Consider the following 12,159-nt stretch of genomic DNA (forward strand, 5'->3'; position numbering starts at 1 on the left):
ATGTGTGCCTTCGGTGACCTCCCTCCTGTGCCGATGGCCGGCGTTGCGCCGAAGGTGACCGTCGGTTTACCAGGCTATGTGCCGACGGCCGACCTGTGCCGACGGTCAGCTCCGTCGCCGTTCGATGGGGGCCTCTATGCCGACGGCCCCGACATTTGGCCGTCGGCGTACGGCGTCTCTCCCGTAGTGAATGGTACCAAATGTAATATCGTTCTGTTTGATAGGTCGATGGTCTGAACATGAATAGAAGAAGTGTATATATAGACCATTGTTTTTCTCTCTAGATGACAATACTATAAAGCCATGATACAACGTATTTATCTTCAGTAGTATAAAATTTTATCCAGATTTGGAGGGAACCAACTAATAGGTGTCGGAGGATGTTGATCAGTAGATGGCAAGGCACTCTGGCCGCCATACCATGCTCATAGAATGCCTTGCTAATGCTACACCACACCTCTGAACACCATCGTGTGTGCCGTTGCCGGACACTGGTGTACTGATCTCCGTACCTATATTTTACTATCAGTTCCTCTCAGTTTTACTAGATCACAAATATTGAATCTGAAATAGTGCATGCATCGTTCAAATAAACCAGTTTTACTATCTTGCATCATTCCTTCAGTTTGCTGTGAAAAGTTGCTCTCAAGTAAATTTAGTACATATCAACACAGTTGAAAATAAGATTATTTGGTAACTACATGTAGTATTCAGAATATTTGTTATATGAATTACATGAGGCATCATCAAGATGAATTGATAAAAACCTGAAATTATCAGTGACGAGCACACCTTATAAATCCAAGGTTGCAGCACCGATTCTAAGCCACAGAAGCAAATCTGAAGTCAAATGTACCAAAGGGGGACACCGGCTCATTTCCCCCCTTTCCTTTCTCTCTCCTAGCTACAGTATCTGAGAGCTCCTTCGAGGGAGCCGGGCCGAACCAAAGCCAATCTCGCCGGCGCCGCCGGTAGATATGGGTGGTGGGGAGGCGTCGGAGTAGATAGAGTAGGTAGGTTTAGTGGTTGTATGCCGGTAGGGGGCTTGATGCCCGGTAGTGGGAGCGGTGGAACGGATCTGGCCGCCTGGATCCCATCTGATTTAGGGTCTCTCTTGCTTCCACTTCTTCTCCGGTGGTCGGAGGGGAGAGCGGAGAAGAGGACTGTCGCTCCCTTTAATAAAGGAGTGGCGGTGTACCATCTGCTGCAGCGCGACTGCGGTGGGCGGCGTCTTTTCCTGGCCGGCCTTGGAGGCGAGGGGAAAACGCGTGCACGCCGGCGAACAACGTCGTGGAGGAGCTCCTGGCCGGCCGTGGAGGCGAGGAGGAGCTCTGCCGCGTCGTCACCAACACATCTGCTTCATGGAGGTCTTATCCCTGCTGCTTCTGGTGCGGAGGTAGCACACCAAAGCTGTTCCTCTCGGACGGCCGTGGCGGCGAGGGTGAGGGCAGCGATGGTGTTGCTGCTTCCCTGCACTAGTGGCGGTGTCACAAGTTCTTTGGAGCTGCACCTGCTTCATCAACACCGCCGTTGGGGTGGTGTTCTTCCTGAGAATCTCATCAGCAGGGGACTTCTGTCGGCGTCATCGCCCTGCCCCTGCATCATACGGCCGAAGGGCGGCCGTTCTCCAGGAGATCTTCCTCCACAGGGAGGCTTTTCTCCAGCTCGTCGTCGACAGTTCTGGTCGTCTGCGCCCCAAGTGGCTTGTTCCCCAGCGGTGTGGAAGGCAGTCGATAGCGGAGCCCGTTCTCCGGTGACGACCAGGGACCTGATCGCGTTTTCAGTTTCTATGTTAGGGTGTTGTGTGCAAAATCAAAGGGTTGGTCCGTTATTTCTTGTTCTTTCGAGGCCCTTCATGTAATTTGGTCTGTAACCGTGTTGACTTAATGCAGCTCTCGGTCCTTCGGGACCTTTTCTGTTAAAAAAAATGTACCAAAGGGGTCGCATTATGTCGGTGTACAATTACACCCCAAGTACAGAACACCACAAAAAGTGTAGTTGGGAGAGAATTACCTCGCTCCTTCAATGCCAAGAAAGTAAAAGAAAGAGATATTTACAAAAGAAAGACGTTACCCAAAAGAACTTCATTAATAGAAATGACTCTACTAATTTCTTGTAGGTTATCCATACTATGGTTCACTGGATCCAGCTTTGGCGTTTCTTGCTCCCAGAGGACCAGCGGGAGTACATGGTTTTTGGATGCAACCGCCTTCGAACGGTTGCCCAGGATATTTTCTACCAGGCTACTTGGCGGCCTATTAAGAGATTACTTGATGCCTAGTTTGCTCAGATTTTTACTCTTTTTTCGGTGGTTGATTTTTGTATCGACCCTCGTTGATCCTTGAATTGTAAACGTTTGAATATTTACTTTATTAACAAAAGGCTGTGTGCATCAACCGATGTTGAGGCCGGGGCTCACCCCATTTCGAAAAAAAAACCCAAAAGAACTGCATTGCTGCAAGTTCATCACAACATCATAACCTGTAAATTTATAGGAACCAAGAATCCATGTTGAAACATATAAAACATCAGAAGGAATGCATCTGAGAGGATAACCGCTGGAATACGGGTTTTGGCCCTTCCGCGACGTTTATCAAGCCCCTTAAATCACTCGACCCATATTAAATTTTCCCAGTTCCGCCCCGGATCCGTTCGGGAACACGTAGGTGTGCGGGTTGGCGGCCAAAACTGAATCGTGACCCGGCCATTTCGTTCCTCTAGGGCACGCGTGCTGAAATTTTAGGATCCCCCACTCCTTCCGCCCGCGCACCGCCGCCACTTCCTTCTGCCGCCGCTGCACCTCGGCGCACCTCCGCCGCACCTCCGCCGCACATCCGCCGTGGTGAGTTGTTCGACCTTTCCCTCTTAGTTTTCGCCGATGCGAGCTTCGACCTTTATCTATTTTGCACGGTGGTAGATGAGCTCGGATGCGACTATGGAGGATTTGGTCGATTCGTCGACCAATTGGTCGTCCTCGGATTCGGATGATTCGGACCTCGACGACCTGCTCCACGAGGACGACACGGAGATGATGACGGCCATCCTTGGCCTGAAAGAGCTCGAGGACCGCACCAAGCTGCTGGATCAGAGGAGGGGGTCGACGATGGGGCGCATGCGCATCCCGTGGAACCGCGCGCTCGGCCACAAAATGTTGATGCAAGATTATTTCGCCTGATCGGCTTGAGGCTTTTCTTGAAACGCATCGCAATATTGAAGACGCACCAACTCATCGTCAGCTAACCAAAGATCTGATCGACCACCATTGGATGCTACATGGCCAACGCCAATGATCTACATTTGTTTTCTATTCGTGTATGTGTGAGATGAACTATTTATTTATTTGATTGACCGGTGAAACATTTGTCATTTGTTTGATTAGTCGATTCGAACAATTGTTGTCATTCGCAAAAATCATTATTATAATAATTATGATGATTATTATTTATGGTTTGGTATGGAAATATGTCTAAAGCCCTGCTTTTACGGGCCGAAAACGCGTCCCCGTTTGTGAATACGGGGCCTGCTAGACTTCTTAGGAGGACAGGCGAGCAACTAGATTGGGGAGACGAAGCGAGCAAGGAGACTTGGGGCTGGCGGCTAGGGTTTCCACACCGCCTGCGCTGATCGTTTTCTACCACACGCTGTAAAAAACGATGACTTAGATTCATTGAGGTGAGATCTAATAGACAGTTAAATCTGATTTACCAGGTGGCTTGATGAGGGTCTCTATTTTACCTTTAGATACTACCTCTGTGTATAATAGGATGTCGAAAAGATACATCTAAATTTAGACAAATCTTGGATATCCTTGTATAGACGGAAGGAGTAGTACCTATCTATAGATGATCAAATGCAAATGCATCCTTACAAAGCAATAAGCCTTAGTTGGTCTAAGAAATAAATAATGCCGCTAATATTAACCTAATCAATGTAGATTGCTTGGCTTCTTTGGCAAGTGACTTACAATCACCATTTCAACAATCAATTTGATTAAGCACAAAACAGTGACTGCAAACTGCTGCTTATCAAAGTGAAGTTGAGCAGTTGCACATCTAATACTAGTTTGCACATCCAATACTAGTTCGCAACTCTCTGCGATTCATAATGCAAGTGCATTGATCATTTGTAAGTCCTACAGTTCCAATAGATTTTTCCCATGTTGCTCCTAATTAGCCCCTCGTTAATTTAATAAAGTATTTCTTCAGGCTCAGCACATGTCCCAGCTCCTTAGCCTAGTGCAGTGTCATGAACTTTCCAGTATCCTAGCATAAGAAAATAACACATGGTGAGCAAGCTATAAGACTCTAATTGAAAACACTTCAGATGATGAGTTAATGTTAATACGTATAATGACGCGGTTATCAATTTGTCACCATAGTAAGTCCCATCCAACTTCTGCACGGCCTTGTTTGCAGAACTTGCAGAGTCAAATAGCATGTAGACATTTCCATAGTACCTGTGCCATAAATCATAGCTAAGTATGGAGTTTCAGTGCATATGAGTTCCACAAAACACACTAAGATAATATATTAAGATTTGCAAGCCCAACACTGGACCATAAAGCCATATGGACGTCTAAAACAGCTTAACTTACTTATCCACATAAGTGTCATGGACTTGTCCACAGCGGACTGTCTTCTCCGCAAAATCATGACTGATGCCATCATAAAATTCATCACCCACACTCTGCAAAAAAGAATGGTAAACATTTGTTGAATTCAACAAAGTATCTTTTCTAAACAACTCCATAACAAAAAAAAACTGACCTTCACAGTTCTATCGAACACATTACGCAAAACTATGGATCTGTGATCATTCTTATTTGATAAAGTTGTCACATCTTCAATGGGAGGCGCTAAAGGACAGCTAGGCCTGTACAACAAACAGAATTTTCAGCAAATATTTTACTCCAAATAATACTATAACACAACATTAACTGACTTGGCCAGAAAATTACAATCTTGAGACATTGCTAGATGTCAAAATAGGGCAGGCTATGACTTGCGATAAGCTATGATTTTAAGCGTAAACGTCAACAGGAATAAAAAAAATCAGTAGCAATTAGAAAAGCATACAGGAAACCCTAAAAACCAAGCAAAACCACAATGCACCTATCAAAAGCATCAAGTAACTGCACATGCCAATTACAGAGATTCATAAAAGCTAGCCCCATCAGTGTTCCATAAAAAAGGAACTCTGCATGTATTCACTCTAAGTCTAGAATTTTTTTAAAAAAATATATACAGGAAATCAGGAATGCATAAGCCTGAGACATCTAAAAATTATCAAGCCATCTACAGAAGGGATGGTCTGAATACTTACAGTACCTTTCTATGACCACTCCATTAAAGGAGAATTAAAGCAAGGATCGTAAGTAAGGCACTGACACAATGTCAGGATTACACTACCCAGGTCTTCCAATAAGAAAAACAAATGCACTGCCTACTGCTAGAAGGAACATGAGAGCAGGGTTCTTAAAGAGCATTTTTTTTTTTTGAAGAATCAACGGGGGGCGATCGCCCACCTGAACTCAGTTTTCATTAATTAACGGGGGTTACAGGGGTGCGACGCCAGGGGGGCCGTAAGCCAACAAATCCTGGGTCTGGGAGGCGGCATACCGCGCACATCAAGAAGGGGAGCCAGCTAGAGGAGGGGTACAAGTTGTATGGTTTCTGTCGGAGTTCACAAATTTATAATATACCTATTTTGTGAAGACATATCGAGGGAAGAATCAAAAGTTAAAAGTTGAGCAGTGCTATCTAGTTGGCAACCTGCAATTTTTCATATGTTGAACCATGCAGATAATCTCAAAGACCTTTGGTGCAGTCATGTACTACTTAAACAAAACAGCAAGCCCTCCATTAAACAGGAAACTACTTAAACAGCAGTCAATTGCTCTGATCCGATGCAAATTTCCAGTCTCTTGAGTTACAGGCTGGGTTGCACAAGTTCAACTGCAGCCGACTAAATTCATTAGCTACAGAAAAAGTAGATAAAAGGAATTTGTTCAGTGGCATGAAACCCAATGGACTAATATCATGTAGACACTGCAACAGTCTGAATGAGACTTTCAATAAACAAAAAAGCTTAAAGACTACACTCACCAAAATTTGTTATTTGAAAATTATGATATGCTTAATCTCTAAGGTTGCCACGCATTGCTCCAATCAGAAAATCAATGTAGGTGTAATGTAGGCACCAGCAAACTAAGTCACATAATTCAAGTGGATTGACAAATCAATGGACAAATATGTCACCCTTGAAAAGAGCCAATTCTTGGGAGGAAGCACAATCTTGGGTTGTAGGTAATGCTACTACCCATCTGCACCAGTTAATGAGTCTGAGAAAGGAACATAGGGGCTGTCTGGGTAGTGTTTGATGGTGCTTAAGCCTTGGATGGAAGGTGTTCCTTTATGGTTAGGGCAAAGATGTCCCTCCACTAGACCAACACTGCCTATGGAAGCTTGTGTTGTAAACTTGTAATGGGGCTCAAGTCTGGAAAGCCTCGTTCTACCTTAATTGTGATTTGGCCATTTGTAATGGGGCTCAAGTCTGGAAAGCCTTGTTCTATCTTAATTGTGATTTGGCCATTTGGGTGACACAATATTGCATATTTAGAGTCTGACACAAACTCCCCTATATTGGAAGATCATTTCGAGCTGCAATAGCTTATAATGATTAAGCATTATGTAGTTCTACTAGAATTTGTATAATTTTCACTAGAGTTTGGTAAGTTATGATATACTTCTTGTCTGAAGATACATCGAGGGAAGAAGGTAAAGGATGAACTTGATAGCTAGCTAGTTGGTAACCTGTAATTTCTCCATAGGCTGCACAGTGCACACAATCAAAGAGAAAAGACTTTGGTCCGGGCATGTACTACTTAAACAGCAATCCCTCCACTAAACAGAAAAATAAACAGCAATCAGCTGCTCCTATCCAATGCAAACTTTCAGTATCTTAGGTTAACAAGTTAGGCTGCAGCAGACTGAATCCATTAGCTAGCATCACTGCCAGCCTGCCCAAAAACAATTTCAATGGGTGCAGAGAATGGATGAATTATTGGCTACCCTTTACTTCTAGCATCACTGCATTTATCACCCAACAGTTGGTATTTTGTGGAAAAAAAATCCTTTGTTTACTCTGGCTTAGTAATCTGGACAAAAAAAAGCGCATTCTTTCATTCATTTGTGCCACCGTTGTTAATTACTCTGCCTTTGACCGCAAAACATTATAATGACTGCTCTGCTCACTTGTCACTTAATAGCCAAATAAACCCACAAGATGAACTCGGAGAGTAGCTGCAGCAGGGTCTCCGTCCCTACAGCTAGCTTCTACCTCTCAAATTGCGGTCATTAAGAGTTGACGGCGGAGGTCTACACCTGATCACAGTCCACTTAATGTGTGGTAAGTTAGTTGTCAAGATGGAAGAAGGCACCTCTAGTCTGGTTTAACTGAATAGTAGCAGTAAGTACTAACTACTAATGAGTATGGCCAGAGTTCTGGAGACATAAGCTAGAAACAAGCTCTGTATTCTGAACTAAGACATCAGAACTGAAAATAATCTGACGTAAGGTAGAAACAACCTCTGAGCTAGGCAATGTTCTTCTGTTGGATCCCATTGGAATGAACTAGCTGCTTGGTTGGAAGGAAATTTGCACTGGGATATTTTGAGTTCCAAAAATGCCCTTTTTTCGTTAGCCTATATTACTTGATGATGTGACATCATAGTTTTAATTTGTTAGTGTATTGACTTCCAATAGTTCTAGAAATTCACAACATTGTGAGGTTACAAGCGCCTGCGTTGGTCTTTGTTAGTGAGACGAAAATCGATGTAGAAAGAAGAATTTGACAAACAAGCTAGGCTTTGAGGTATGCATACCCGTCATGGGCTATGTGGGGGTTTGGCATTCTTTTGGTGGAAGCAAGTCGAGATCTCTCTCGTAAAATGTTCAGACTAGCACATTGACACGACTGACAAGAATATCGGGAATTCCGTATACATGGGATAATAACTATGAAAAAGTGAAATTAGACAATCAACTTACGGGAAGTCGGTAGGAGTCTTCTTGTCCCATCTGCTCACCCGCTCCTGCTTGATGTCCTTCCCTTGCTGCTTGTACTTCTCTGGCTCGCCGAGCAACTTCTCTGGCTGCTGCTTGACCTCTTCCCCGCGGCTCGAGTAGCTTCCCCTGGGCTTGTCCCTCTCCGCCATCCTGTCTTGCTCGCGGCTCAACTTCTCTCGCTGCCGCCTCATCTCTTCCTCGCGGCTCCTGTAGCTCCGCCTCTCTTTCTCCTCCCTCCCCGCCTTCTTTTCTTTCTCGTGGAGCAATCGCTTCTCCTCTTCCTCCCTTTCTTGGCTCCGCCGCCTCCCACTCTCTTCCGAGTAGTCCTCGTCCTCGAGCGTGCGTCGCCGCTTCACGACTTCCCACGTACTTCCTTCGCGCCTCCGGTCGCTATCCCTTCCTCGCCCGCTAGACCTCTTCTTCTCGATCTTCTCTTCCTCCTTGTAGTCCACGCCCTCGCGCTCGCGTCGCCGCCTCGCGCCTCCCCGCTCAGTTTCTTCCCGGCGCCGCTGGTCGCTCTCCTCCCCTTGCTCGCTGGGCCGCTTCTTCTCTTTCTCCTTTGCTCTCGCCTTCCTGTCGTGGGGCATGCTTCCTTCCACCTGACTCCCATGGCTTCGATGGCGGCTCCCGCCGTCATCACCACCGCCGCCAGCCGACCTGGAAGAGGAATCCATGGGGGAACGGGATAGAGATGAAACTTTGAGCTCACCCAACCTGTGGCTCACCTACACCACACACACAAAACTCTATCCAGAAGGTACCCCGTAAATTTCAGAATAGACGCACGAGCCCTTGAGGTTCAAAAGTTAAAACCGAGGACACCAAGGGTGCGACTGGTTGCCTGCATACTTTCTCTGCTTAACTAGGCAGCGCTGAGTTGAACCAGGGTAAAAATCAGAATTTTGCAAAATCTGTATTTGTATTTTGTTTGGTAGCCTGTCTAGTACAAGTAGGAGGGCACATGCAAGTTGTTTCGTTGCCTGCATTCGATTTTGTTGCCTGTTATTAGAGACACATAAACTGGCATTAGCGGACACATAAGCCACTATTATGGCTCGTTGGTGGTGACCACCGCGCCGAGCGACGGTGCTTTTCACTGACGTCTCCACCAAAACTGTGGCCGCGCCGCCACGTTCTCCCATGGTCGCTAAGAATCAGTGGTCGTCGTCTCTGTCCACGAGCGCTGGCGGCAGGCCACCTCGTCTTCACGAGAACTTCGGATGAGCTCTTGCGCTCTCCCGGATGCACACCAATGACACGGTGATGGCGCTACCGAGCGCGCCCACAGTCGCCAAGAATTTATGGCCGCCCTCCTCAGTCAAGAGTGTCGGTGGCAGGCTGTTTCCCTAAACCCCTAACTCGATCGGAGAGAGATTGGAGAGGATGAACTCAGGAACACGCGTGGTTTTGTGCTGCGCTCAACTGCAGCTTTTCTGTTCTTCTTCCTTTTATTCAATCGAAAGGGAAAACATATCGAGCAACGTGCTCCACTACCGATCGTGTCCATCCCCACGATCCGAGCTTCGTGCCCAACGATCTAGACTGAGTCATGGCTGCCGCACAAGTCGCAACAACCAGCTCGTAATTAACAGAAAACGAAATACTGCTAACTATCTCTAACTGACGAAACTGACGAAACTGACAGCAGTGTCAAAACGGACACATGTCTAAAATGGCGAGATGATCGAGAGGAGCGAGGGTTTAAGCAACAATCTCCCCTCAACCCTCGCGTACACCTTGAGTATCAACGATGCCGATCTTGGATCGCGGCTCCCGGAAACGAACGCGCCCAAGCGGCTTCGTCGAGGATGTCAGCCTTCTGCTCTGCCGTCCTGATGAACTCCGGTACCACCATGCCCTTTTCGACATAGTCACGAATGAGGTGATATCGAAGATCAATGTGCTTACTTCGATCATGCAGAACTGGATTCTTGCAGAGGGAGATGGTGGACTTGTTGTCGATGAAGAGCGAGAATGGCGCAGCCTTCTTGTTGAGAAGCTCGCCAAGTAGGCGTGCCAGCCAGATGCCCTGACAGGCAGCTGTGGCCGCTGCGATGTACTCGGCCTCGCATGACGAAGCGGCAACGACCTTCTGCTTCTGAGACTGCCAGCTGATCGGACTGTCGCCGAGGAAGAACAACACACCAGACGTGCTCTTCCTGGTGTCCACATCGCCGGCGTGATCAGAGTCGCTGAAGCCTGTCAACTTCTCGCTGTCCCCACGCCGGTACACGCACCCGAGGTTCAGTGTGCCAGCGATGTAGCGCGAAGATGCTTCGGTCCGCGAGATGGTCACTCGCGAGCGCCTCCATGAATCTGCTCAGGAATCCTACGGCGAACGAAATGTCCGGACGCGTATGAACAAGATACCTGAGGCTTCCAATCAGGCTCCGGTAGAGCGTTGCATCCACTGGTGCCTCGGAGCTCTCCTTGCTCAGTTGGCACCGAGCCTCCATCGGTGTGCGTGTGGCATTGCAGTCCACAAGCCCAGCCTTCTCGAGGAGCTTGCTTGCATATGCACCTTGGGAGAGAGTGGTGTGACCTCTCTCTCGCTTGACCTCCGGCCCGAGGTAGTACCGTAGCAACCCGAGGTCGCTCATGCTCGAAGAGATTCTTCATCTCTTCCTTGAAGAAGTGGATTTCCTGCACCTTGACCCCGGTGATCACCGGGTCGTCGACGTAGACCCCGATGATTAGTAGTGAGTCACCGCTCCCCCGTGCGTACATGCCGTGTTCAGCGACACTGCGCATGAAGCCGAGGGACACCAAGCTTGCGTCCAGCTTGGCGTTCCATGCCCTTGGTGCTTGACGAAGTCCGTACAGGGCCTTGTGCAGCCTGTACACTCCGTGCTCGTTTCCGTCGGCGGCGAAACCTGGCGGTTGTGAGACGTAGACCACCTCCTCGAGATCGCCATTCAGGAATGCGGACTTCACGTCCATATGATGGACCTCCCATCCATGATGAGCAGCCAACGCGACGATGAGCCTCACGGACTCGAGCCTGGCCACTGGTGCGAACACCTCCTCGAAGTCGACACCAGGGCGCTGCACGTATCCCTTCGCAACGAGGCGGGCCTTGTGCTTGACGATGTGCCCGCGCTCGTCCTTCTTCACCTTGTACACCCACTTGAGGCCGATCGCGCGGTGGCCCGGTGGAAGCTGGGTGAGCGTCCAAGTTTCGTTGTCGTCGATGGACCGGAGCTCATCAAGCATCGCACGTCGCCGGCAGTCCTCACGGTCCGCTTCGGCAAACGACGAAGGCTCCCCCCCGTCATCAGGTTCAGCTCTTCGTCATCGGACGCCTCCAAGTCCGCGGTTGGCTCCGCAGCTGGATCTTCCAGTAGGTCTTCTATACGACGGAAGCGGTGATGCACACCAGGGGTGTCGTCTGCGTCGAAGAGTCCTTGCTGGGTCGTGGGCGGCGTCGCGAACTGAATGACGCGCCCTTCCCCCTTCTCACCTCTTGTGTCCGAGGGAGTGGTGAGCGGCGAGCTTTGTGGCGGCGTTGAATGCTCGGCAGCGCCTCCTGCTGATGCTTCCGCTGCGGCAGAGTTTTCGCCATCATTCTCTGCCGTGGCAGACCTTGCTGCCGCTGCCCGTGTGACGTACACGGGGTACTCCACCGTGAAGGAACTGCTCGCCGGCTGCTCCCCCGGCGCCTCCCAGTTCCAGCGAGCCTCCTCGTCAAAGACCACGTCTCGAGACACGTGGACACGCTTGGCCTTGGGATCATACATGCGGTATGCCTTGGATCCTTCCTCGTACCCGATGAACACCATCGGAGAGCCTCGTCGTCCCGGCTTCTTCGAGTGCGGGCGCGTGTCCTTGACATGGCCAACGCATCCGAAGATGCGCAGGAACCTCACGTCAGGGCGCCTCCCGTACCAGGCCTCGTATGGCGTCTTGCCATCGACGCTCCGCGTGTAGCTCCTATTCAGGATGAACGCGGCGGTGAGGACCGCTTCGCCCCAGAACAAGTTCGGGACTTGCTTCGCCTTGAGCATGCTCCGCGCCATGCCGAGCAGCGTCTGGTTCCGACGCTCCACGACACCATTTTGCTGCGGTGTGTAGGGTGCGGTGAGGTGGCGCTGCA

The 12,159-nt window shown here is 48.8% G+C and overlaps 1 protein-coding gene across 3 annotated transcripts; it reads right to left on the reverse strand.

Annotated features, from left to right (window-relative positions):
- Positions 1–3,911: 3,911 nt before the first annotated feature.
- On the reverse strand, positions 3,912–8,775 carry LOC124702445 (RNA-binding protein 25-like). 3 transcript variants are annotated; one of them, XM_047234583.1, is made up of 5 exons: positions 8,049–8,775; positions 4,767–4,872; positions 4,595–4,686; positions 4,374–4,456; positions 3,912–4,262 (listed from the first exon to the last, which is right to left on the reverse strand). In XM_047234583.1, the coding sequence occupies exons 1-5, from the start codon at positions 8,738–8,740 to the stop codon at positions 4,228–4,230; spliced, it is 1,008 nt and encodes a 335-aa protein (XP_047090539.1). In that variant the 5' UTR covers positions 8,741–8,775; the 3' UTR covers positions 3,912–4,227. The 3 variants fall into 3 exon arrangements, with proteins under 3 accessions (XP_047090539.1, XP_047090538.1, XP_047090540.1); XM_047234582.1 differs by having other exon boundaries at positions 4,345–4,456; XM_047234584.1 differs by lacking the exon at positions 4,767–4,872.
- Between the last annotated feature and the right edge of the window lie 3,384 nt (positions 8,776–12,159).

This window comes from Lolium rigidum, chromosome 3 (genome assembly GCF_022539505.1).
Source record: "Lolium rigidum isolate FL_2022 chromosome 3, APGP_CSIRO_Lrig_0.1, whole genome shotgun sequence".
Taxonomy (NCBI): domain Eukaryota; kingdom Viridiplantae; phylum Streptophyta; class Magnoliopsida; order Poales; family Poaceae; genus Lolium; species Lolium rigidum.

Excerpts from the sequence above, each read along its gene's own strand:
- LOC124702445 (XM_047234582.1), bottom strand. The coding sequence starts at position 8,740 with ATGGATTCCTCTTCCAGGTCGGCTGGCGGCGGTGGTGATGACGGCGGG. Across the intron at positions 4,873-8,048 it reads AAGACTCCTACCGACTTCCC|GCCTAGCTGTCCTTTAGCGC; the intron begins GTAAGTTGATTG and ends TTTGTTGTACAG. Across the intron at positions 4,687-4,766 it reads TGTTCGATAGAACTGTGAAG|AGTGTGGGTGATGAATTTTA; the intron begins GTCAGTTTTTTT and ends TCTTTTTTGCAG.